A 27,664-nucleotide genomic window follows, 5' to 3' on the forward strand; every position below is an offset into this window, starting at 1 on the left:
TATATTTTGTTTTCAAATAGTGATTTCCCAAATAGGTTATGTCAGTCAAGAGACATAAGTCACTATTCTCGGATAGATAAGGCCAGTTAGGTAAGGGGAATGAAACGAGAACGCAAACAAAACAAAACAGAACCCTGGAAATCAATCTTTTTAGCATTTGTATTTGGTTAAAGTCAAGATGACCTTTCCTTAGTAGCATTCTTTCTGGGATGGAGGTATAGCTTCCCTGTGGGCTTTGGGTCAGTGGCAGCAGCTGTTGTTCTGTCTTACTTGCTTTTGCAGTCCCCGTGAGGCTGACAGAGAGGAATTCTTCCTAGCAGAGGATGACTGCGAAGCAAACTCCCAGCAGTTGCTCACTCTTTGGTTGAAGGCTAGAGGCAATCTGGTCTTCTGCACTCCAAAGTTTTCCTGGGAGGGATATCAATTTTTGTATACTAATGAAATTTTCAGACCACTTGAATGGCTATATTCACTAACAACAGAGGCATATTTTGGTTGGGGCCATCCTCAGCTGCTCAGCCTCTTCCCTCTCTGCCTTGAACTCTGCCTCCCCAGATGGGTCCAGCTTTAAACTGGACTTCAAGGATGGTGTCCACAGTTCAACACTGGGATTGACCTGGCTGGGTCTAGCTTTATACTGCTGGCTCCAGCTCTCTGTCTCTGAGGTCACATGGACTGGTGGAGCCAGCAGAATAAAGCTGGATCCGGCCAGGCCGAGCCTGCAGTTCAACGCTGAGCTTGGTGTGATTGGGTCCAGCTTTAAACTGTGGGCTCAGCCTGAGCAGGTCTAGTGTTGAACTGGGTACCTTCTCCAAAGTCCATGTGAACTTCAGAGGCAGAGCCCACAGTTGAACACCTGGCCGAGTTCAATGTTGAACTGTGGTCTCTGCCTACGAAGTCCACATGGACTTTGCAGGTGGAGCACATAGTTCAGTGCTGGATCTGGCCAGACTGCAGGTAAGGAAAGGTTGGAGATATGCCATTGACTAACAAAGATGTTAACATTACTAAATTAATGCAAAGAACTCCTAATTTTGAAGGCTCTTCCCCTATTCCCTTCCCACTTACACTTGGTAAGAGGCAAAGAGCAATGGAATTGGTGTGAAACAGCAATCATGTTGGGGTGCTGTGTGGTTTCCGGGCTGTATGGCTGTGTTCTAGAACACGGAAACCACTACAGCCCGGAAACCACACAGCACCCCAGTGATTCCGACTGTGAAAGCCTTCGACAATACAGCAATCATATTACTTCAAGATCTTTATATCCTTATTTCTTGCATTCTCACCAACAGTACGATTCAAATACTAATGAAAATATAGTTTTCACAGCATTGTCATCTTTTAACATTCTGCAAGTCACTGTTAGGAAGGGACTGACGCTGCAGTCTTAAACAGAACTATGCCTTTATAAGTCCACTGAAGTCAAGAAATGTGTAATTCCATTTAGGATTGGACTGTAAATTAGGTTGGCATAATAGGATATTTAGAGGAACTGCAGAAAGTATTTTGGATTCAGCCTCTCTTTCCTGGCAAATTCATTGTTATCAATGTTAATGGAAATGTTGCTGTTTCTGTCTCTTGCCCCTCTCTCCAGTCCTTTCTCAGTTTTGCCTTGGGATTATTGCTGTCAGAAAAGTAGAACAGACATGGATTTTAAGTAATTATATAAATATAATTGTTATCCTTACTGTGTCATCAGTTTTAGACATTTGCAGGGCTTGTGCATATTGGCAGTAGAAGTTCATAAACATAATGGCCAGTATCCTCTTTTACCAGCATAATACCAGAGTTGAGCTAATGTCAGGAACGGTTTGCTGAGGCTGGTGCAAGTTGGTATAGCCATGTTATTTCTAGGTTAGAAAATCAGAATAAAGCTAGTAACCCTGTTGTACAAGCTTAGTGGTGGTAGTTCGATCACCTAGAAAGTAAGGGGAGGTGAACTGGCTAGACAGCCAAACCTATTTTTTGGATAAAGGTTGTAATTTTTGCCACTGGGCATAGCCACAGTGAACGGGATTTTTGAAGTGAATCTGTTCTCTATTTCCGGGGAAACAGTGAGTGAGCTTGTTAAAAAAAATTGCATCTCATTTGCATCTCATTGACAATTATAGATACAGTCACATGGAAGCTATGGTACATGTTGTCTAGCATCTACAGGAAAAATTCCTGTGCTGTAGGAACAGATAGTAAATATTTGGTGCATTTAAGTAGCATTGCTCTTGCTTCAGAGTCTCAAGTATTTCCATGGAATGCACACATCTCAGTGCTAAAGTATCTCTGAATAAATGCAACATCTGATTTAGTATCATAGGTGATGCAGAAATTGTACAAGCAATCCAGAACTGCTCACATTAGCCTTTTGAAACTGTTACTCCTTGTTGTATTGTTATATATTACATTGTCAAGTCACTCTCAGGGCCACCTTTTGCATCTTTATGAAGAGGCAGGGGAAATTTTAAAAAAATCCTGCCCCAATGACTTGCTTACTAGCATAACATGTCAAATCAGGGATAGCCCTGGGCCGAGGATCATGTGTTCAATCCCGCCTCCCAGTGGGAATCGCCGTTGCTCTACTGTGTTTCTGGGAACAAGGATCGTTTGTGGGGCAGAAGCTGCAGTGAGGACACTGAAACCGTGCTGAAAAGATCCCGTTTTTTCCCGAACCGGTTTGTATCTACATTCATTTTTTTTGGTGGGGAATCGACCACCATCTCTTTCAGTAGCCGTACTGTGGCAGCCATTTTGTTGCTGCATTCACAATTCTGTGTCAGAATTCCCAGTGTGCCTGCAGGCTCAAAAAGGTTAGGAACTCCTGGTCTGAAGCAATTACGTGAACCTTGTTGCTAGGCAGCAGTAGCAGGCAAGCATGAGGAGGTGAGGCTTGTAGCAATGATGCTAAAATATACTATCCCAATTTACAGATTCTCAGATGTAATAGGGGGATGTAAGTTTCTGTTTGTGAGAGTCTCCACGCATTCATCTGCCCAACATACAATTAGTATAAGGAGGGGTTGGGGGAATCCCGGAAGGTGCACTAAGTTTCAAAGGAATCCTGAATTCAAAGTTTTGTGATACAAAATGCAGTTTTGTTTCTGAGTTCTCCGCACAACAAACATTATATTGTTCATTTTAGACACATAATTTTGTTTGCTGTCCATTTCCTCCCATATGTTTTACATACCTATGTACATTGTAGCCCATTTTATAATCTGATTCAGTCAGAATTCTTGGCCTTAGGGTGACTTAGTCCAGGAAGAACTGAAGTGACTAGATTGGTTTACATTTTTGTATCCAGTTTGACAGGTCTAAACTCTAGCTCTGTGCTTGGTAATTCATATATTCTTTATTAGTATATGAATTAAAATCAGGTATTTGAACCTACATTTCCCAAATAATCCAAGGAAGGTTTTGTGTACTAACTAAATAATACAGTGGGGTTTTTTTTATTGTTGTTCTTCAGTAATTTAGACATACACATTTTTGGTATCTTTGGAAATACTGGAAATCTGATATCTCTGCTTTGCTAAAATCTAGTTCAACTTTGAAGTGACTCCTATAGAGGAAGAGAATCTCCATGGGAGTATTTCAGGATAGCACCATGAGCAGAAGTGGATAGTAGTTTCGTGCCATCTTGATCTTTTCTAAAAAAATCTCCATGGATTTTCAGTGTGACATAGTGATTTTCATATGTCCTCCACAATGACATTCTGTGCAGAAACACAGCTTTAAAGAAATAAAATACACTGAGGAATGCCTGCAGGAACGCAGAATCTATGGACAGTTCTGTGTATTTCTCAGTTCTTATGAAATTATAATTAAGAACCAGAAGTGTCAAAACTATTATATCTCTGAAGAATCTTCAGAAATACCAAGAAACAAAACTGTTCACTTTTCAAGAAGAGGCTTTCATTTGTTACATAAAAATATAGCAAAACATTGAAACATCTGTTGTAGAGAAGTTTGCATCTGAATCAGGACATCAGGCGGGATGGTTGGGATTTAGCTGGACGTCTCAAGTTCTTGAGACGTGCCTCAGCTCACAGCATGACACATCACTTCGTGATCTCAAATGAATGAACTTGGCTGACTTTTTTTCTGGCAGATGGTAACATGGTCATATGATTTTCACGTAGACATTTCTAAACATTGACTTGCAGTCAAGGAAATAGCATGAATTGGATTTTTTCAAGGAAAGATGTTAGCTGTTCCAGTTTTGGACAAGTAATTTTCTTTGTATGTTCATCAGCTAGGCTGAATCTTGCTAGGTTTATTTTTGTGCATATTAATTAATAATCTCCTGTGGCTTTTTCTTGTACCATCTACGTGCATCAGTGTAAACTGAGTACCAAGGTTTTAACTTTATCCTTATTTTAATATTTTAACCTAGTGCTTTTAAACAGTGATATCTTATTTAGCAAAAAGTAAAAAAAAATCTGAATTTCTCTTATGTTGTCTCTGTTAATACCTACTAAGGCACAGGTGTCAAACTCGTGGCCCTCCAGATATTATGGACTACAGTTCCCATCATCCCCTGCCAGCATGATGCTGGCAGGGGATGATGGGAACTGTAGTCCATAACATCTGGAGGGCCACGAGTTTGACACCTATGTAAGGAGACAAAAGTCCTGCTGGATTGTACTGAAAGTCCAGCATCCTGTTTTCAGGAGTGGTCAGTCAGATGTTTCAACCCTTGAGGAGAGAATGAAGGCAGTTGCTTCTAGCCACAGTGACAAAAGGAATCTCCATATTCAGAAGCAGAAAACCTCTACATGCCAGTACCTGGGGGCAACATCAGGAAAAAGTCTTGATCTCTATGCCCTGTTTGTCAGCTCTTCAATGCACCTGGGCAGCCTCTGTGTAAGATGGGATACTGGATTAGATGGGTCACTGGTCTGATCCATCAGGGCTCTTCTTGTGATATCACAGTAATGGTTGCTGTATAAAGTTGAATCCTGTGGGAGAGATCCAGGCATGCAAGGGGGACATAGGTGATTTTCACCTATTTCTGCTCTCCCTCTGCCTCCGCAGTGGCAGCCCTCCAACAACGGCTCTAACTGCTCTGACGCAGATTCCACATGGGCCAAAAACAGCAGTGTGAAAATGGTGTAAAACCTTTTACACCTTTTAAAACCATTTTACACCGTTTTCACACCACTGTTTTTGGCCCATGCGGAATCTTCCTAAGAATCCCTCAGGAGTATTTTGGGAGGCATTAGGCTGCAGCATAAGGGAAGATTGTGCTTCCATACATAGCATTTAGTTGAGAACCAACCATAGTATTTTCCTAATGTCAATGTTACAAACACTAGTGTCAACTATCCTAGTGTCAGCTATTCTTTCAGTGGTCATTTATGCATGCACTACTTATCCAGTGGCTGCTTGCTTTGCAGTGGGGTTTGCTTAATGGACTTTGTTTGCACAGGAATTCTTTTCCCACAAAGTGTCCCAAGTCGAGCCGCTTTTTTCCCTGCCCACCACTTCCTTTTTGTTTTTTGCAGCCTCCATTTGGGGAGTTGAAATGGTGGACCCAAGAAACTGCTGTCGTATGGGTGGAAAAAGGCAGGGATGAGCAAGGAAACTCAAAGCAGGCTTAACATTCACTGTGCTTGCTTTCCCTGCAAAGGGAGAGAAAAAGCCGCAATGCAACAACTTTTGGAATCTGTGGGGATTCTCTCATCCGACAGCGGAATGCGTTCCAAAAAGGGGGAAACATGTGCTTAATCAAGAATTAAACCTGAAGGGAATATACGCTCAATTCGAAGGGGACCACTAATGTGTAAATGGGCAGTGTTTGCTTTAAAATGCATTGGACAATTAACAGTTCAATTGTAAAGAGAGTTACTCCAGCCCATCCATTTCAATGAGTTTAGACTGGGGTAACTATGCATAGGATTGCGTTTTAAATGTGCTATTTTTTTTGAAATCAGTTTTGCACTTGGCAGAATTGTCTTTGAAGGCTTTTTTCCCCCGGCTTGGATCACTGCAACCGGACATTTTTTTACTTCAGAGTTGTTTGTAACATTTAATCATGTTCCATGTGTGCATGAGGATGTGTTGCGTATTTTGGCTGATCAGTGGTAACTGGTCAGATCAGGCTGCATGATAATGATTTGCAGCTGCTAGAGCTCGCTTCATTTCTTTCTCCATGACGTCAGTACATTACGTTGTAAACAGGACGGCCTTCTTGCCTTCTAACTACTGAATGATTTTTTAGTTCATTTTTTCACACTCTTAAGATTGGATGAAAGAACAAATGTATCAGCTATTGTTCAAGGGATTATACTTCCCCCTGCTCACATCTTGCACAAAGTTGGCCCAGGGAATCTGATGTTTACATAACGGGGGTCACTGCACTAAACAGAAAGAGCTCATGGGAACTAATAAAGCCAATCTTTTGTACTTTGCTCCCACCAAATTAAAGAAAACAATGTGCATGTGTATTTTCTCTGCAACGATTTGGAACTGTGGTCCATTGTTAAATAGTCCTTTTTTGTTTTTCAGTCCAAAAGCTCACTTTTGAGGAAAAGAGGTTTTAAGGCATTAGTTGCAAGAGCTGCCTTCTGCCCCTCATATAATCTCCAAACTTTGCATAGCAGCGTTAATTTAATGTCTGATTTCAGTGCATAGTATTGGGCCAAATGGCTCCAGACTTGTGAATGTTTACGTGATTCCAGGAGGGCATTGCACTGAATTCATTTTCGGGTAGTTTTGGGTTGCTATGGAGTTCAGTTCTGTGAAAATTGCTTTATGATTATGCTACCAACATTTTCCATCAGTTTTGGTTGTGAGATGTTTTTATATGATCTGTATGTAATAGACGTTAAGCTGTCTTTAAGAAGGACCACATTCCTTTAACATGTATACTAATTACAGCTGATGTATGCAGCAGCATAAACATAGTAGCTTAGAAGTATGTAGTGGATTGTAATTTCCACCCAAAGACAGAGGGACACCACTATTGGAAGTTCTAAGCTTCCAAGATACCCAAGATACCCTCATCCTCAGAACAAGAACCAAACCTTGGAAACTTACTGTGAGGATTCCTTCTACACTGAGATAAGGAGACATATTGCCCCCCCCCCTTCCCCCGGAAAGTGACTAGAGCATGGTGGAAGAAACAAGATTCTACTCGCTGCAGAAATCAAAAGAAGGAAAAAACGTAGACATCCAATGAATTGTTGTGTGTTTGGGAACAGTTATTGTTGTGTGTTTGGGAATCATTAGGAAAGGAAATGAGTTCACTGATCTTCTCTCTCAACACCTGTTCTTCTGATCACTGTTCTATGCTCTTTGTTGCTCTTCCTGTCTTGTTTGTGAGCTTGGAGAGAATTTAAACTGATCCATGAATTCCCGACTAGAAGACAGGTAGTGGAAAGTTTTAGTCCTGCTTCCCTGAGCAGCCAGTGGAAAACACTTTTGCAGAAGAACAGCCAAATATGCATCCAATGACCAAAATAATTTCTGCCTTTTCTGCTTCACAGAAAGTTTCAAATACTGTATCTGAAGCAGCTATACCGAGGTAGTGTTTTCAGCAGGCAGTGTTTATTCTGAGGTCTGGCACATCTCTAATAGAAATACATTATTCATTTTTTCCAGTTGTTACACTATATGCCACTCTGGGCGGCCCTGCAATAGTACATGGATTAAATGAAACTGCAGTGACAACCATTATTACTAGCAGAGAACTGATGCAAACAAAATTGAAGGTAAGGAATAATCTTGCATGAATTAATTAAATGCCCCATATACATGGGTTTTATTTGCTTAATAGTGTGGAAGGAAATGCTATATGAATTATGCAGGAGTTAATATCCTCTTACCTCATCTATAGATTTCCTTTAACTATAATGTAAGACCATAGAAATATGAACTCTACATTCAACTCAGCTTGTTTAGCTTGTTGAATGTGTTAATGCATAGCTGTCTGATACTTATGCACTACGGGATGGGTCTAAACTTTCAGTATTGTCCCTTCTGCTTATTTCATGGGCACTGAATGTAACTTTAGCTTCTGCAGTTATCAGTTTTCTAGTATGTTGCATTCATCAAGTCGATATTTATACAACATAAGTACTTTTAACTAGAGTTGAGTGAAAGGCCAATAATTTTTTAAAAAGAAGTATGAAAATTATGTAGTTACATATGGCAATTATGACCAGTCTCAGTGTTCCCCTATAAGAGATCCATTAAATGCTTTTTGAAAAATAGGAGCTTCATAAGCTGAAATCTTGATGCAGACCACTTTTGAAGCACACTCATGGCATACTAAGGCCTTTTCTGCACGGCCCCCCAGGCGCCTCCACGCCGGCAAGAATTCTGCCGGCGTGGAGGCGGAGGCCGTTCGCACGCACGCGTGCAGGCGGCCTCCGGAGAGGCCGGCAGATGGCAGGCGGCTCCGCATGGAGCCGCCTCTGCACTACTCCCTGTCCGACTCACCGTGTCAGCCCGTCATTAGAGCCTGCTGGCCATCGAAGCCCATGCCTTTGCGCCCACTGACCTCCAGGGTGAGGAGGACAGCGTGAAGGCTTCGATAATGCTGGCGGCACGACGAGTATTTCTATGACGTAATCCCAGCGAAGGGAAACCGTCAGCTGTTCCTGGCTGATTGCTGCTGTTAGCGCAGCTATCCGCCGGGAACACACTGTTGAGGGAAAAACAACCCTTTAAAGGGTTGTTTTTCAGGGCGGCTTGATGCCGCCCTGGGGGAGGGGGAGCGACGCCAGGTCAGCGCTGCTGCTTAGCAGCAGCGCCGCCTGTGCGAATGGCTCCCTGGGAACGGCGTTTTTACCATTCCCAGGGCGCCATACAAAGGCCGTGCGGAAACGGCCAAAGATATACTTCACAGACCATCGTTCCATCTTTCTTAAGAAGCCTGCCATTTACTAAAGGATTTTGTAGTGCTAGTGAGGCCTCTGGTACCTAATGGCAGAGGAGATATTGTAGAATGCTTATGGATATTCTTTCTGATAGGAGAAGTTTTTCAACAACATTAATTTGAAATACTCTTATTTTTGTGAGTTGAAGTGGATGAGTAGATGGCTTGAGAAAACTCCAAGCAGCAATAGACAGATTAGATCCATACCTTTAGGAGGGTGCCTGTTCCAAGTGTTGTGTTTGATCAAAGTTTGAACCCTTTAAAAAGTTGTGTATGTGAACAACTAAAAAATGTGTATGTATCCTTCTCCACAGAGTATTGCATCTCAGGTCCCGCTGCTACGTCATATTATTACTGTGGATGGCAAACCAACAACATGGGCAGAATTCCCCAAAGGTGTAATTGTTCATACTATGGCATCTGTTGAAGCTATGGGAGTGAAAGCAGAAAATAGTATGTACAGGTTTTTTTACTTGCTTGATCATCTTTTTGTCTGTTCTGTAATGGTAACGTTTTTGTGTTAGGGGGTTGGGGGAGAAAGTAGAAAGCAAAGAAGTTCAAAGGCATGGCAACATTCTCAGCTTAGAGGGTAGGTGAATATCTACTGTTCTGCTACTGTTCTGGGGAATTCAGATTAGCCTCTGCAGTCCAGGTCACGCCAGATGGGTGACCTTGGGCTAGTCACAGTTCTTCTGAGCTCTCTCAGCCCCACCTACCTCACAGGGTGTTTGTTGTGAGGGGGGAAGGGAAAGGAGTTTGTAAGCTCCCTTGAGTCTCCTACAGGAGAGAAAGGGGGGATATAAATCCAACTCTTCTTCTTCTTCTATATGTGTGGTTCCATATTGCTGCTGATGGTTTTCATATCTGAAGTTTAAAAGTGCACATAAGCTCTCTTACCAACAGAATTTAAGCTCCCACTTGTATATGTTATGAAGCTTTGTGACTAAAATATGAGAAAGATAAAGGTCTGAAAATGGTAAGTTTTATGGATGTGTTGAATAATACTCTGTGAATCTACTTCCCTATCCACCTCCCGGATATCCAGAGTACATTTTCCTTTTGTATGTACAACTTCTCTTTTCTGTTATTGATATGATGAGCAATGGTCAAACTAATTTAAAAAATTAGACACCACAGAGATAGAACTTCCTGCAATAAGCTACAGAATAACACTTCAGAAAGTCACAGAATGTTGTAGTGTTTTTATTGCTAGGTGTCACCTGCGTGGTTGGTTGGTTTAGGTTAGCTGAATTCAGTTCTTGAGGTGGGAAGGTTATTGGGGAACCCCTTGAGATTGCAGCTAGCAATGTATTTTAGCTTGCCTACATTGAATGAAGGATAATCCTTTCATGATGGACATATTTGGTTAGGATTCCTGTTTCTGGCAGGTGATGGGACTTAATCCATAATAGCTTGTTTAGCAGCGTCCCCATGGTTGGCATAAATTAAAAGTCAAATAAATATATATATAGGAAGATTTGAATAAATTTGGTGTAATTCAAAATAAGAATTATTAAAGAGTACTTAGGTCGTTCCTTCTCTTTAAAAATTCAGAATTCTATTTTTTCCCAAAAGCCTTTGAAAATCAAAGACAATTTTGAAACATGGTTTAAAATAACAGAACAGTCATTCTCATAAATTAGTTATTCATCATTATAGTATCTTAATCATTCTTGCAATGCCACTTTTATGTTTAGTTGCTTTTACACCCTTCCTGATTATTTTGTTTTAAAGTGTCACTCAACAAACAGAAGATGAAACCAGTTCCTTCAGATACTGCAGTCATTATGTACACAAGTGGTTCTACAGGAATTCCCAAAGGAGTTATGATTTCACATTCTAACCTTATTTCTGGTATCACTGGAATGGCTGAAAGGATTCCTCATCTGGGGTACGTACGAAATCTTGCCCTGCATGCGTGGCCTCTTATTTTGTTTTGCACAGTCCTAGAATCATTGAAATAATTCATATGTTAACACAGGAGCAGATACATTTACACTACACTTGGAGAATATGTATTTTATTTACTTACAAGTATTGGTTAGCCCACCTTTCTCCTAGGCCATTGGGACCCCATGCTCAGTTTAATGAATATTTTATTCTAGAACTGAAAAAATAAGCTAACACACTCATATAGACATAAAATGTTTGTATGTGATTAGAATTTTGATGTATTTATATTTAGTTTTGGTTATTCAGTAAAGATCATCACTCTTAATAGTTTGCTCGCTAAATAAAGGAACCATGACTTTCAGGTAGATCTTCAGAAATGATTTATCAGTGAAAGGTAAACCCTAGTGTAGAAGTATTTTGTCTAGAGTAACTTGAAAATCTGGTTGAAAGCCTCAACCACATGAGATGAAGCTCTTTCTCAAGTTTTCTATTTGCCTTAACCAACACTCTCTAATGTGACACAAACCTGATTCATGTTTCAAATAAAACTGCATTCTTTAAGGATTCTTAAATCCCAGATAAAGAAAAGTGTGCGACAACTTAACATTAGTACAAACAAGCTACTATACAACACTGGAGGAGGTTTGTTCCAAAGAAAAGAGGGCTTGTGGGAAGGAAGTATCCAATCTGGTAATTAACAGGAGCCGCTTGGTTGTAGTTAATAGGAGCCAGCATTATTCATTGTCACCATCTTACTTTGTCTGCATAAGACAATATGTCTGCACAGCGGTGTTCTATCACAAAATGACACTCACAAAAACTCCCCACCAAAATCCCTCTGCTGCACAGGATAGGTAAGAGAGTTAGCAGATAGCACAACCTCCTTCCCTCCCTCCCAGCTTTCTCCCTGGCTTACTGGAAGTATTCTTCTGGTAATCTGGGGAGGAAGCTAGGAAGGAGGGAGGCTGAACCGCTTACTTGCTTGCCTGCCCTGGGCCACTCCCCACTTACCTCTTCTGATTGCAACCCCGCAGCGACCCCGCGTAGAAAAGCCTCCGTGGCTTTTGACCACAGAGACATTTGTTTCCCACACTGTTCAGGCTCCCTGGCTTAGGCGAGAGGGGCGCCGAGGGAGAAGCGCTCCCCCAGACCTGCTCTTGCGGCCAAGGCTGGCCACTCCCAGCCCGGGCCCCGTCTCCCGCACTGCCCTCTGCGCGCACGGCTACCACTGCAGCCCCTCACCCGACCTGCCAGGCCGTTGTAGCAGTCGGCCTCTGCTCGTTGCTGAGTCCGGCTGTGGCGGCGGCGGCGCGGCACTCCTCCTGGGCCAGCAGCAGCAGCAGCCCCTTCAGCTCCAGCAGCGCCCGGTGGTACTTGCCGTGGGGTTTTTGAAAATGCTGCTCTTTCTTGAGGACCTAATTTGCCGCGCTGCAAGGAGGTGGGAGAGCAGCAAATTCCGGGCAGCTGCGCAGTGGGCACTGGTGACGTGGGGAACGTCCAGGATCCCCGTGTCTTTTAAAGAGGTGACCCCGCGGCTTATGGTGAGTGGGGAGTGGCCCCCTGCTTGCCTTGGAGCGAGTCAGAAGCACTCTGAGTGCAGTTGGTGAGACTCAGTGGGACAAGCCTTGTTGCATAGGACTTTGCCTCCTGCGCTCAGAGGGCAAGTGAACAAGCAAGCAGCATAGCCTCTTTTCCTACTTCTAGCAAGCCAGGGAGGAAGCTGAGGGGGAGGGAGGCCATGCTGCTTGCTTGCTCTTTCACCTGCCTTGCGTGCCTTGGTGAGACCCATAGGCACTCTGAGCACAGCAGGCGAGGCTGGGGGTGGGGATGGGGATGCTGAGAGTGCTTCTGACTCGCTCCATGGCATGCAGGGCAGGTGAGTGAACAAGCCAGCAGTGTGGCCTCTCTGAGCTTCCTCCCTGACTTACTGGAAGGCAAGGGGACCAGGAATATGCCCTGGAGAGGCTTTTTTTTTTTTGCTGCAGTAGGGGGAGTTTGATGGGGTTTGCAATGGGGAGTTCAGCCAGGAGGTGGGTGTAAGGGGGAGGGGGGCAAAATGCAACCCCACGTGACCCAGACAGATGGCACCTGGGTCAGATGGCCTCCCTGCCCCCTAGATACATGTCTGTATTGAAAAGGTGCTATATTAGGGTATGTTTTGCTTTATGATGCTACAGTTTTGGCAGTGGAATGGCAACCCTTGGACAATGGAGGTATAGTACTTAGAGTTCCAGGCTTGGATTGTGGAAACCTGGGTTCGTGTGCAGTCAGCCTTAAAGTTCACTGTCCCAGTTACGCTCTTTCAGCCATACCTACCTCAGAATAAAAATGAGAGGTTAAAATGAAGGAAGGAAATACTTTTTATACCCTTTGAACTGATTGGAAAGAGGGTGTTTATTTTTTTAATGGAGGGAAATGGGATAATTAACATGGCACATGCCTTATTATTTTTCAGAGAGAAAGATGTTTACATTGGATACCTGCCTCTTGCTCATGTTCTGGAGTTGAGTGCTGAGCTTGTTTGCTTGGCCCATGGATGCTGTATTGGCTACTCATCACCTCAGACTCTAAGTGATCAGGTAGGTTAGTTGCATAAATCAGCATACCAGTGAAAGTACATACTATTCTCCCCCCCCCCAAAAAAAAAACTTAGAATATGAATGTAAACATTTTTATTTTTATTTAAAATGCTATCAGTGTTTTGATATTTGTGTTAAATTATTCCTTAGATATTTATTATCTAATTAGATGTGAAACATGATGTTTTAAACTTGCATCCTATTATGTAAAAGGCTGTTGTGGCGGCGATGACTCACTTCCAGCCAATTGCCATGCACACACGGCTTGGGGGCATGGCTAACACAGAATGGGTAAACAAAACAAACAAAACAGTGGTTACTCACTCTCTTGAGCGCTTGCCTTTCTCCCCCACTGCTGAATAATTATAGTCACTGTATTGTCTGCAGCTGCCTGAGGAAGAGCAGGTGCAGGCATCAGCTGCTCCCCATGGGAAGGTTGCACTGCTGGAGCCTGCAGCTATGCTGTTAACTGTTGCATGGATATACAGGCATCCAGAAAGAAAAACAGGCATCTGGAAACAGGAAGGAAAGGAGGAGGGAACTGGTGACATGGGACTAAGGTGGGGAGGAAAGAGAGGAGGATAGTGGTGGGCAATGTCAACCCTTGCATGCTGATACAGGCATTTGGGAAGAGGATGAGGATGAGGATGAGGAGAGAGCTGGTGACACAGGGCCAAGGATGGAGGAAAGGCAGGTGGGGTTGGACATCCTTAAGCCACCAACAGTTTTCTAGAGCCCATTGCAATTGTTCATAAAATGGGCTTTACTGCTAGTCTTTTGTATACACCCAATTATGGGATTTGTGATGTGGGCCAAATTAAAAGTTACTTTACTTTCTTTTAGTCATCTAAAATAAAGAAAGGCAGTAAAGGTGATGTTTCTACCCTGAAGCCAACTCTGATGGCTGCTGTGCCGGTAAGCTTCATTTTTGAGTTCACATTTTTAAAATATAAAAGAACAACCTTTTGAGAGCAGTTCCCAGGTACTGCGTACTTCTTCTGTGGCTGATACACATAGAAAAGGACAGGTGTGGGCAAATAGTAAATCAGAAGTAACCCTCGATTGCCGAAATAACCTGAACATCTTTAAGAAAATTATGTTGAAAAATAGAGTCATGAATATCTTACCAATAATAAAGTGCTAAGGGATGGAATGTCTGACGATGAACCCTCCATCCTTGCCCCAGAGCAGCGGTGCCTTGCCAGTGCTGCTCCGAGGTTCCAAAAGCCCTCTTGCCCTTCCCCCCACCCCAGCAACCTCTCCCAGTGTTTACTGATAAAGCAAAGACAAGAGTGGGTTTGTGAGTTTTGATCATGTCAGTATTTGTCCCCAGACTTTCAAAGGCTGGCACAAATCTAGATTTAGGATTAATAATATTTCAGTTTTGAGATTTATTTCTTATGATTAAGTTTTTTAAAAAATGTTATCCTTTCTTTAATTGACCTTGAGCATTTTGGAAACATGCAGTCTAGCGATAATGTAATCTCACAGTCTTACCCAGTAAATAAATTTTATTGTACAGTTATCTTACTTAGTTGATGGCGGCAATCCGTTTCTTTAACCAGGAAATCATGGATCGAATCTATAAAAACGTAATGAATAGAGTTAATGAAATGTCCAATTTCCAGCGTAATCTGTTTATATTGGCTTACAATTACAAGATGGAACAGATTTCAAAAGGCTACACAACTCCACTCTGTGACAGGTAAGTAAATGAGTTTTCTTAAGAGCCAAAGAATTTAGAAAAGGAGATTGACTAATGCAGTAGCAGGTATTGGTCCCAAGGTCAGAGCAGAAGGCGTATGATACAGTACCCTTATTAAATCTAAGCTGGTATGGGTCTAGTCCAGTGGTGGCGAACCAATGGCACTCCAGATGTTCACGAACTACAATTCCCATCAGCCTCTGCCAGCATGGCCAATTGACCATGCTGGCAGGGGTGATGGGAATTGTAGTCCATGAACATCTGGAGTGCTATAGGTTCGCCACCACGGGTCTAGTAATTGCCTAGATGCAGAATAAATGTTGGGAAAGAAGCTTGTGATAGCCAGCAGTGGCACAGTAAGGCCCCTTCCACACACGCAAAATAACGCGTTTTCAAACCACTTTCACAACTGTTTGCAAGTGGATTTTGCTATTCCGCACAGCTTCAAAGAGCACTGAAAGCAGTTTGAAAGAGCATTATTCTGCATGTGTGGAATGAGCCTAAGTGAGAGTTAGGCAGCCTGTGATTACTATGGAGGGAGGATTATTCCTTCATCCCAAATTTGCTAGATGGAAAGTCTCTCTTAAAAGTTATTAACTAGCTGAAATGCTAAGCAAGAGGAATATTCTTGTCTCTATGAACTCCTCTGTATTTCTTTTTTGCAACCCCCCCCCTCCAATTAGTGCTAGCAACCCATTTGAATGGGAATAGGTTTTGCAAGTGGGTGGTGCAGGCTGTCCAATTCCCTTTGTTTTGTCTTGCTAGTAATAAATACATACTCTGCCTTTTTATCTTGTAAGACTTATTTTCCGGAAAGTCCGAATGCTCCTAGGTGGGAAGATTCGGGTCTTGTTGTGTGGAGGAGCTCCACTTTCTGCAGCAACACAAAGATTTATGAACATCTGTTTCTGCTGCCCTGTGGGGCAGGGTTATGGCCTGACAGAATCCTCTGGGGCTGGAACAATAACTGAAGGTTAGTCGAATGTGATGAATGGAATGCCAACTAGGTTGAGGCCTGTGGGATTAATAATAATTAGCATAGTTCTGCATATCTGAAGATGTGAGATGATAGTATTTTTAAATACTGAGAAGGAACAGTGAAGTTGATACTTGTTCTAAAGAAAGTATTTTGCATTACCGTCTGGTCTGAAACTTCTCCTTTTTTGATTCTTTGCAAGCAAACCTCTAGGAGAAAACATAAATTACTTGTACCTTTTCTGTAGATTACTGCAGATTTACCTTTTATGTGGTGGTAATGGCAAGTGATTGCATGAGCCCAATTTTTGAACGAGGTCAAGTGGGAAATAGAAGAAGGAAATACTCAGAAATCATAGCTCCTCTTTTTATTCACATATATGTTAAATAATTTCAATGGGAATTTTGAATGAAAATGTATTTTTAAGTCACCCATGAAGCATATTTATCAGAATTGTAAGAACAGTGAAACGTCATTCAGTCTCAGATTTAGTTTTTCCTCAAACAATAGACCAAGATAACTCCATGACAGACTGCTTTTGAAATTATTAGGAATTATGATAACAGTTTGTGAAATTTTTATGGTTGGCTTTGGCATTTTTATCCTGTAGTGCTCACCTCCTTATGGCTTACAAAGTTAAAGAAAACAGTACTTAAAAATATTAAGACTGCATTTAAAATGTCCTACTGATACAATTCCTTAAGTTACCACAGACCAGTATTCACTCTTAAGTTTTTAAAATGGCAGATACTTAACCACTCAAGATATGTCAGTGTGGGGAAGCTATTTAGGTATCAACTCACCTCCTTGGAGAAAAAGTTTCAGCCACCCCAAAGTGATGCCACTAACCAGTGACATTGTGTCTCTACATGTTAAAAAAAACAACGACCCTCCCCTGAAGATCTTCTTTAACTAAACTTTCTTTAAATTTCAGTTTGGGACTATACAACAGGCAGAGTGGGAGCTCCCTTGGTGTGCTGTGAAATCAAACTAGTGAACTGGGAAGAAGGTAGGAAGGTTTTCTTTTTCCCCAGAAAAACTGTAATAAATGGGAGGTGATCCTTATCTTCCATTCAGGACAGACTTCAAAAGATACTTTGTGGGTTGTTTGTTTTTTTAAATTGTGATTGCATGACCCTTTTTTTCAGTATCATCAGAGGCTTGCATGTGTTACTTATTAGTAATTAATTCATTTACCACCCTGCTTTTCTCTGCAATGGAGACACAAAGTTGTTTGTATCTTTCTTCTCTCCTCCATTTTCTCCTCACAACAACCCTTTGATAGTGTAGGCTGAGAGAGTGTGACTGGCCCAGCGAGCTTCCATGACACAAATTGGAATTCAAACTCAGGTCTTCCGTTATTAGTCTGATACGTTTAACCACTGCAGCACACTGGCTGGCTCTCACACTGGCTTTCTGTGTTCAGATATACTTTTTAAGAGAGGGCTATTATGTCATATAATTTTAAAATCTATTTGCTATGTTTTAAAAAAGTAGGAATGAAAATTCGAGGTACCCTGTTTCCCCAAATATAAGACATCCCCTGAAAATAAGACGTAGTACAGGTTTTGCTGAAGTGTGAAATATAAGGCATCCCCCGAAAGTAAGACGTAGCAAAGTTTTTGTTTGGAAGCATGCCCGACGAACAGAACATAGAAAAATAAGACATCCCCTGAAAATAAGACATAGTGCATCTTTGGGAGCAAAAATTAATATAAGACACTGTCTTATTTTCGGGGAAACACGGTAGATAGCAAGGAGAAGAGTGCTTTGTAATCTGCTGGCCCTCATCCCCGAATAGTGACTCTCTTTTCTTTGCCAAGCCACAGTGAAGGAATAATATACTCAAAGAACTTCTACTCTCTCAATTATGCAACAACTTCCTGTGGCTTCTGAGATATGTGAACTACTTCAGAAGACTTGAAATGGGCTATATAAATGCAAAGTCCTGTTACTGAAATTTTCAGAGAAATCATGCAGGAAATATTTTTAAGTGAAATTTCTATAGAAATATTGGATCTTCTGCTGTATTGTAACACCTATACTTAACATGTTCACTTGATAAAATGTTTGTTGTAGGTGGATACTTTAACACTGATAAACCATATCCTAGAGGTGAGATTCTTATTGGAGGCCAAAATGTGACAATGGGCTACTACAAAAATGAAGATCGGACCAAAGCTGATTTTATGGTAGATGAGAATGGACAGAGGTGGCTCTATACTGGAGACATTGGGGAATTTCATGCAGATGGGTGCCTAAAAATTATTGGTGAGTTAGCCCTGTGGTCCTTTGATTACACAAATTATCCTTAATGTCCTTTTACTTGTCTGGATGTCATGGGGGTCACAGTTCTTCTATAATGTGTTTGAAAGTGTTTCATATTTCAGATATATAGTTTCCTCAGGTAAATGTTACTTGATCAGTACCCTTCTCTTTTCATTTCTTTTGAAATGTGCTTTCGGAGAAGGAAACAATTAGCTGTACATTTTATTTTGCTAGCCTGTAACAGCAATAAATGATTGATTGATTGAACAATTTGCGTTAGTTCGCTCTGCATGACTTAATGACAGCATTTATACACTTGCCTGTGAGTTGAATGGCATTTAAAAATCCTTGACTGTAGCAAGATCACACCATCGATCGTTCTCCCTGTTCAGGTACTATGTATTAAAATTTAGCTATCCAGGTTAAGATGAGAAAGGCCTCGTAAAAAAGTCACCTTTTGAACAAATTGAGTTCATTGGGGTTTCATCCCAACAAAACATGCAGCGGATCAGACTGTTGCTTTTTGATTTTTTTTCCAACATACGATAGCAAATAGAGCTCCCTATAATGTTCCCCTTGCTCTCCCCACCCTCTTCCCTCACATCAGCAAGAAAACAAGGTGACAGCTGCATACTCAGGCATCTAAGAGCAGGAGTGTGGAGGGGAGGAGTGATTTTAATATTTGAGATTAGTAGGTTAACTTATGTTTGCGTGTGGGCACGTGTGAATCAAGATGCAATTGATATTTAATACAAGACTCTGCATTTACTAGACAGAAGATTTAATACAAAGTAAATGCATGATATTTCTAATGCTACGTGCAGTGTCGTGAAAGCCAGTTGTATTGTTTAAAAAGGATTAAGCAAATAGCAAGACTTTGAGTGTTAAACCTCTGATGACCTTAGTGTGGCAGTAAACAATAAGACTATACTGAGTCTCATCTAGTATGTCTTTATTTAGAGTATGCCAAATCTTGTTATGAATAGCTTTCATTTTATTATGCTTTCTCTAGATCGTAAAAAAGATCTTGTAAAACTTCAAGCAGGAGAATATGTTTCTCTTGGTAAAGTTGAAGCAGCTTTGAAGAATTTTCCACTAGTGGATAATATTTGTATTTATGCAAACAGGTAAGATAGTTGGAGTACCTGTTAGTGTTTGTGCTAAAATGACAAAGTATTCAAGATCTTTTTTCCCCTATTTTTACGTAACACTTAAAAAAATTGTGTAGGCTTTCTGCAAGATTTGACAGAAGTATAGATTCCTTCTAACTCTATCATGAAAAGACATTGAGGATGCATTTTTCAAAAATTATCGGTGACCCTTCAGAGATCTCCATTCTACATTTAGTACAGCAGACAATGGAACTTTTCATTATTGTCATTTGTTTAATATTGAATCTGATTTGTTAGCTGCATTGAACCCCTCATTCGGGATGCCAGAAATTTCTCAGTGAACCTGTTTGGCAGTCAGAACATATCTGATCAGACATTCACAATTCTACTGTGAGCTGGTCAGAAATGTGTTTGCATTGAGCAACTCTTAATGGCTACCAAGCAAGTTTGCACTTTGCTTTTGGTGAGAAGACAACTCTCAGTTGATTGGCGGCGGGGGGTGGGAGCAGCTGGAAGTCTGCCTCTTTGTGGAATAGCTACAGAGTGAAATTGCAAAAAGGAGAGGAGAAAGAGATTGTTGTGGGATCAGAAACGATGCTTGCAGCTCTGCATTGAGAAAGGGAGAGGAGACAGAGTTCATTTCTCTCCTTCTCTTTGCAGCCCAAGCTGACACCTTGGGTTGGGGAGAAGAGAACGGAATTCAGATGGACTTCTGATCAACCACACAGACACACACAGATTAAATTCACTGTATTTTAACAAGTTTGGGAGGTGGCAAAGTTTCCAGGATAGGGAGACCAGAAGAAACAGACTTCATGTGATCAGCAGGGAATGGGCTCCTGATTTTCCCACAAAAACTTTTGGGGGGTTCACAGCAAAATTTCTCCAGCAGGAAATCAAAAATTGACTCCCAGTTTTTCCCCTGTGAGTCACAAGTTGGCTTCTAGAGGTTGTATGTCTTCTGTTCCTGCAGTTACACATGAACATGTTGTGAACAGCTCACCAGTTTGTTGGCTGTCTGATTACCACCAGCAAAAGGGAAGTGAACTGAACTGACAATTGCTGAAGTGTCCCTCTGCTTCATGAAAGAAACAGTGCAGAATGTAAATGTTTAAACAAATAATAGCGCCATCCTAAGCAGAGTTCAACCTTAGAAGCCTATAGACTTAGAATAAATTATCTTTGTTTAGGATGGCACCATAAATTTTTCAGCACATTTCTGATGAGGAGTAGCTTATGAGTTTTTTTTAATTCCAAGATCACTCAGTCAGTTCTCAGAACTCTTATAGGGCTCCTCGATTTACATCCTGGCTGCTTTGATGGGAAGCTAATTGCTGAGAATCCCCAAGTCTCCCCTCCTACTAGCTCAGGGGTAGGGAACCTGCGGCTCTCCAGTTGTTCAGGAACTACAATTCCCATCAGCCCCTGCCAGCATGGCCAATTGGCCATGCTGACTGGGGCTGACGGGAATTGTAGTTCCTGAACATCTGGAGAGCCGCAGGTTCCCTACCCCTGTACTAGCTGAATGGGCAGGGGATTCTGGAACTGTTTGCAGCTTTTATTCAGCCATGGTATTTCCCTGTCCTATCAGAAGTAGGGAATTGTTCCTTGCCTACACGAAGGATTCATGTTTGACCTGCAGATTATTATTATGAGGAGAGAGCTGTTAATTTTCACATTATGAATCTTCCCCTGATAAATCTCATTCATGACCTTTTTTTACATGATAAGTAGTGCTGTTGTGAGGATGCCACTTGTGCTCTTCCCCATGATAAACAGCGTATTAGGTGGATATCTTGGAATGTGAAGCTCAGATCAGGAGGCAGATGTGGAATTACTCCTTGTAGAATGGTCGCATAGGCCTATCGTAAGAGCTGGTAAAAAGGAGGAACGTGAGAGCGTGGTGAACTTGATAGAGGGACACTGGTTTCAGCAACGTCGCTGTGTCAGGATTAACGTTTGCTTGATTCTCAGATTTGTATTTTATATTCTAGGACAAAAAAAATCAGGAAAAATGTGATAAAGTGTTATAGAAGTTTATAGTTTCATAAAGCAAATAACATAAATATATCCTTGTTTATATATCCTTGTCTATCAACTCAGTTTCCAGTCTTACATCATTGGATTTGTTGTGCCAAACCATAAAGAACTTACAGAGCTAGCAAGAAAAAAAGGATTTAAAGGAACTTGGGAAGAGATATGCCACTCTGCTGAAATGGAAAAAGAAGTACAAAAGGTTTTAACAGATGCTGCTCACATAGGTAAGCAAAGCCACCTACTGGTGTTCATGAAAACAACATTAAAAATGTAGAACTACTGCATTGAAAGCAACAACTAGAAACACAGAACAATCTTCCTAAAATTAAATTTGTTTTCATTATCACAAGTTTCATGGTATACGTGTATGTAGGGGGAGGTGTATGGCTAAAACAAATCCAGTACTGAAGCATCTAGAAAACCAGCAATTGAACTGAAAATACTGTGGAATGTTCAGGGCAGAGACAATGGAAGAAAGAACCCAATTCTAGACAGATAGTATGGTATCATTTTTTGGAAACAGATCCGTAGCAGTCATTTTCTCCCTACTATCACATACCAAAGTCAGGGATCTAGGATTTGTGGCTACATGGTAACTTGGGAGTCAATTCTCCTTTAAAGTAGAAGAAGAAGAGTTTGGATTTATATCCCCCCTTTCTCTCCTGTAGGAGACTCAAAGGGGCTGACAATCTCCTTGTCCTTTCCCCCTCACAACAAACACCCTGTGAGGTAGGTGGGGCTGAGAGAGCTCCGAGAAGCTGTGACTAGCCCAAGGTCACCCAGCTGGCATGTGTGGGAGTGCACAGGCTAATCTGAATTCCCCAGATAAGCCTCCAGAACTCAAGTGACAGAGCTGGGAATCAAACCCGGTTCCTCCAGATCAGAGTGCATCTGCACTTAGCCACTACGCTACTGCTGCTCATATCATATCAAAGTATCATATCATAGTAACATCATATCATATCATATCAAAGTAACATCAAGAACAAGGGAATGAGAATATTATGGCACCAGGGGCTATAATGAGCCCATTAAATTGACCTTTTTCTGTCATTGCAGCAAATCTGGAGAAATTTGAAATTCCACTGAAAATTCGTTTGTGTCCTGACCCTTGGACTCCAGAGACTGGTTTGGTGACGGATGCCTTCAAATTAAAACGTAAAGAGCTTACTGCGCACTACCAGGCAGATATTAATCAAATGTATGGAACAAAAGTAAAATAATCCCTATTTTCTTGTACCAGTTTGCTATGGTGAGCTCAGATCAAATAGGAAATACTTGAATCACATGCCTCATCACTTGGGACCAACATAAAAACATCTTCCATCACATTCAGCATCAGCTGTTACATCTGATAATATCAACATCTTTAAACTGGCAGGATTAGTAAAATTTTAAGGCAGCAAATTTGTGTCTGTCTCCTTTTTCCCCCAGTTTTCCTTTGCTACCTTGTCAGTGTGTGACTTTTCCTAAAAGTCCTTTTGGACTAACATGATTTTGAAGCCTCAAGTTTTTAAACCTGATTTATAAATCCTGTACAATGTTTTGTTTGTAACTTTTTGAAGTTTGGATATATAGAGGGATAACTTGGCTATATGATTAGTTTGGGGGGTCTTTTTTACACAAATATTTAAATATTAAAGAGAGATCAATGTGAAATTATGTAAATGACTTATAGGTAAAAAAAATCATTGTTGGCCAGAAGACCTGATTATTTGTTGCTGTGCAATTGTTGTTGTTTTTTTTGTATAAAATTGCAAGAGGAAATGGTCTGACATTATAGAACAACAGCTGAATTATGTGCCTGGCAGTTTCCTCCTACATATATATTTTATTTTTTATCTGAAATAAGGAAAAATGGTCATGGCAAAACACTGTATATAAGCAGATATACCTGCAGAACAAGCTATTTTGAGTTTTTATTCATGCAGTTTTCTCTTTAACACAGCAGATGTTACATCTAAGATCAAACTGTCTAACAGAAGTAGTTACTTTTTCAAATGTATTGAGGCCGTTTTATAAAGAAATTGAATTTTTTAAAATAGTGAGAACTCAGTTCAAAAAAGAAGTGCATCAGGATGTTCGACAATGTCTTTTTCAAAAGGTGAGATTTTTATTTGTGTTTTACCAGCTTTACAGTTCAGGCTTGTTTTGCACAAATCAACAGTTATAGTCCAGTTCAATGCTAGACAAAGCCCTGAAAAATGCAGTCCTGTAAAAATTTTCCTGCAAATTCCCAGGTGCAATGGGTTGAAGTTGTACTCCTAAAATCTGTCATGTTAGTGAGACTTGAAGAAAAATTGATGGTGAATTGTGCTCTTTGTGAAGGGAACATTTCAGATATACTTGTAGTGGTTCATGAATGCTGCTGGAAAGGGCCATTTTAATTATCTGGTTGGTAGAATCTTGTTTTAAAGACTTTAACAGCGCAATCCAGAAGGGGGGACTGAAAACTCTCAGGAGGTGGCACTGGCACCAGCATAAATGCCACTTAGGTTGGTGCTGGGGAGCCACATAGCAGTGCAATGCCTGGGCACCAACGCAGGCACAGTGGCAGTGCTCCTGCAGTGCAGGAGGTGCTTCTGGGGCAAACCAAGCTTTAGTAAGCTTGAAAATAAGTTTCATTTAAAATTCTATGATGAAGGCACTCAAGCACACGCTGGCCTCCATAAAAGTAGAAACTAACTGCAGAAATCTTTACACAGGTAATTGGGTATGAATATAAAAGTGGTTTTCTTGACATTCAAGAGAAAAGTGCAGTCCCTGTTCGCCCAGAGTTCTGTATGTGCAGCTGAGAACTCCAGATTGGTATGTTGAGTTGAAAATTCTGGGTACTACTTTGATCTATATTTGGACAGCCTTTCACCAGCATATTTTTTTCATTATGATATTAAAATATATATATTCTCATTGGCAACTTGATGTTATGAAGAGCACCCATTAGTGAACTTTATGTAAGAATTCTTTCTTTCCTCAAAAAATATATGATTTTGGATCTTCATATTGGTAATGGGGCTTTAGATGCATAAAAGATTTTTGATACATTCTAACCCAAGTTAATCACTTTTTATGTCCTGTTGCCTGCAATGAGAGAGTTACAGTGCTGCCCTGTACAGTGTGTGGGGTGTAAACGTAACTGTTTTGGATGGCGCTGTGAAGCAGTTACTCTTCTCTCACTGGAGCCAATGTGATTGAAAAGTGCTTATTCAGGACTGGATTATGCCCATCCTGTACTTGAAACAATCCATGACTGCTGTTCAGTACTTTTGGAAAGTTTTATCTTGAATCGGGAAACAAATTTACAGTTGTGCTTTAATTAAAAAATAAATTTTGAAACATAAAGACAGTGATACGAGGTTTTCTCCTGTTTCAGAGTTTTGTTTCAGATTGACAAGCAGATGTTTTATAATAGCTAAAGTACATTTTGAATCACAGCTAAGCAAGTGGAGATACCTTGCGTTGATATCACTCTCAAGGATTTTATTTATTTGGCATCATATAATGAAATTCCAGGGAATTTATTAAAATCTTTTAAAAGTAGGAACACTCATAGCCACACATCTGTAAGTTAAACATTTGTATTGAAATCTATGGCTCTTACATGGCTTCTGCAGGTAGAGATTCAATTGCAAAATGACATACGTGGCCTTTGCAAGTTTTTTGTTTAATGTTCGGGTTTCCAATATAGCGGGCTCCTTTTATGTTAAGAAGATATGAAGCTCTTTTTTAATAATCCAGGGGTGACATTTGTGAGGGTTTTTGTATCACAGTGCAAAACAAAGCAATCCTTTTTAAATAAATGTTAAGTTCCATGTTTACTGGGAAATGTTAAGTTCCATGGGATCAATCCCGACCAATTGCTAGAGTTTTTAGGAATGAGAAACCAATTTAGCTTTTTTGTCCATTACTATGTTCTCTCTATTGAAGGACTTTTGTAAATGACAATTCATATGGAAGCTGTTCGGTGTTCATAAGGAAGGAGCCAAACAGTCTAATGTTTGGTTACTTGTAGTGTCTCGTGACTTCTGTTGAACTGTTTCAATAAGTGTGGGTTCCTTTCTTCTTTTAAGATTCAGATAGTAAAACCAAACCAACCAATATGAAATGCTCACTCCTCTTTTGATTGCTAACAGTACAATCCAGATGTCCCATAGCGACCAGAGCCTCATGGCAAAGGTGACTCCAACAGGCTTTCTGGAGCTGTGAAAAGGTGAAAAAAAACAAAAACCCTCCCCACCCCCAGAAAGCCCTCCATGGGACCCAGTGGACTTATGCCACTCAAATGGCATAAGTCCACGGCACAACTGGAGGCAAACCTGGGGTGGAAGCCTATAAATATCCCAGCCTGCCCCCCTACAAACCAGCATCTGTTCTGGATGGCAGCGCAGCTCCACAGCCTCCCTGACTTCCAGGACTGAGCAGGCCCTGCGCTGCTCCCTGTTGTGTTGGTTCTCTCCCCCCCCCCCCACCAATATCTGGATTGGACTTCCCAAAAGTAATGCAGACATTCCTTGTAGTTATATTTTAGTTTTCCTTAATTGTCAAACTGTATTCCGTTTTCTTAATCCTCTAGTTATATACCATGATGACTGCATGGCCAAGGGACAGAGGAGAGTGTAGGTAGTCTTTCAGAAATTAAACCTGGAAGCATATTCTGAAACTTTAAAAATGTAAACACTTGCTACTGGAAGAGAGCCTCCTATAAATGAGTCAGGTTAGCTTAACTCATTTGGCATCTTTCCTTTCTCGTCACAGACATTATGAAAGATAGATTGCTGCATTAAAGATTATAGCCTCTTCATAACTTGGAAATCGTCTCTCCAAGGTGTGAATCCAGGTGGTTGCGGTATTTGGGGAGGGCTGACTATGTGAGTCTTTCCAACACAGCTGCTCCTGCAACACGGAAGTAGCTCCCGTGTCACTGGACAAGTAAAGGAGCTTTCCATCATCTGAGATTGTGCACAGAATGTGCACAGAAACGAACTATGAGAGTGGCAATGACTCTCTCATTTTAAGCATTTTAAAATTCTGCAGGGTTTAAATATAAGCCATTTCAGCCCAGTCATTGCATGGATCTTATAACAAGGATAAGCAAGGCTTATGTGCAGGAGAAGATTTTGACTGAGCAACTGCTTCTGCCCAAAACTCATTCATTTTACCAAGAGTTATGCAAGTTTCACTGAAAGGAATATTGCAGCAGTGATGGATTGTTCCTGAGTATGTCAGGAAAAACCTTGGACGGTTTTACTGATGCTGCTGCTATTGCAGTTTACAGAAATCACATCTATTTACCTCAAGGGGAAGCTGTCTTTTTAGCAGTACAACGTTTTGCTGAAGTTAAAGCTAAAAGCAGTGTGCAATTGAAATTCATGATGAAGCCTGTAAATTTACTATAGGATATCATTTTCAGTAATGATAAGGAATTTTTTTTGGAGTTGACACGTTAATATGACTCATCTGTGAGAATTTATACAGCAAATTCAATATAACAGAAAATAACTGTTGGTTGCCAACATGTGCAAGGTTTCCTTTTCCTCTACTTTAGACTTCCTCATTGGACTCATGTTTAACTTGTTTTATTTTTGGTATGTGATATGTGTGTTCCTCTGGACTTGTAAAAAAATTGTATGAATCTGTTGTCTCTTAAACTGGCAAAAGGAAAAAAAATTATAAACATTGGGCCAAGCTGAAAATGTAACTGGGTGACCAGTTGTTTTGTTATAATAATTGATTATTTAATGTAAATTCATTAATCTTGGTTGTTCTGAATTGCCTGAAAATGTGTCTATCATAATTCAGTTATATTGTATGAATTATTTATTTGTAATTGGACATTTACACTTCAAAAATAAAATTGAGTTTCACAAGTTAATCTGTTTCCAGCTTTTCAATCAAGGGGTCTCAGACCCAATCATGACCTCACAGAAGATTAATTAGCAAAGCGAGTCATAGTGCCAAATGGGAAGGTTATCTGTAGCTTGAGGGAAAGTGAGGGTGTAAACATAGAAATATGCCTCTTTTTGAAAGGGTAGTCTCTATGAGCAACCCCAACTTGAGTAAGTTTTTGACTTTTTACCAGAAGATCACGTTAAAATGTTCCTGGACAGCATTTTTTTTCACATGACAGGTGAAGGAATCACATAACTGAATGTTTCCTTGTGATGTCCCCCCTTCCCCCCCAAATCAGCTAGTCTTGAATATCTGAATGTAAACTGGGCC

General features: G+C 40.8%; 1 protein-coding gene across 4 annotated transcripts in view; it reads left to right on the forward strand.

Moving 5' to 3' along the window:
• The window catches only part of ACSL3 (acyl-CoA synthetase long chain family member 3), a 57,955-nt gene extending 30,638 nt beyond the window's left edge, over nt 1–27,317 (forward strand). For all 4 annotated transcript variants that reach the window (XM_048505813.1, XM_048505812.1, XM_048505814.1 and 1 more), the window contains exons 6-17: nt 7,597–7,706; nt 9,190–9,328; nt 10,610–10,766; nt 13,224–13,347; nt 14,191–14,262; nt 14,913–15,052; nt 15,853–16,025; nt 16,963–17,037; nt 18,108–18,299; nt 19,309–19,423; nt 21,512–21,669; nt 22,505–27,317. In XM_048505813.1, the coding sequence (XP_048361770.1) occupies nt 7,597–7,706; nt 9,190–9,328; nt 10,610–10,766; nt 13,224–13,347; nt 14,191–14,262; nt 14,913–15,052; nt 15,853–16,025; nt 16,963–17,037; nt 18,108–18,299; nt 19,309–19,423; nt 21,512–21,669; nt 22,505–22,668 (1,619 nt within the window). In that variant the 3' untranslated portion in view covers nt 22,669–27,317. The remainder of the gene's footprint in view (nt 1–7,596; nt 7,707–9,189; nt 9,329–10,609; nt 10,767–13,223; nt 13,348–14,190; nt 14,263–14,912; nt 15,053–15,852; nt 16,026–16,962; nt 17,038–18,107; nt 18,300–19,308; nt 19,424–21,511; nt 21,670–22,504) is intronic.
• Nucleotides 27,318–27,664: the final 347 nt, after the last annotated feature.

This window comes from Sphaerodactylus townsendi, linkage group LG08 (genome assembly GCF_021028975.2).
Source record: "Sphaerodactylus townsendi isolate TG3544 linkage group LG08, MPM_Stown_v2.3, whole genome shotgun sequence".
In the NCBI taxonomy this organism is placed as follows: Eukaryota; Metazoa; Chordata; class Lepidosauria; order Squamata; family Sphaerodactylidae; genus Sphaerodactylus; species Sphaerodactylus townsendi.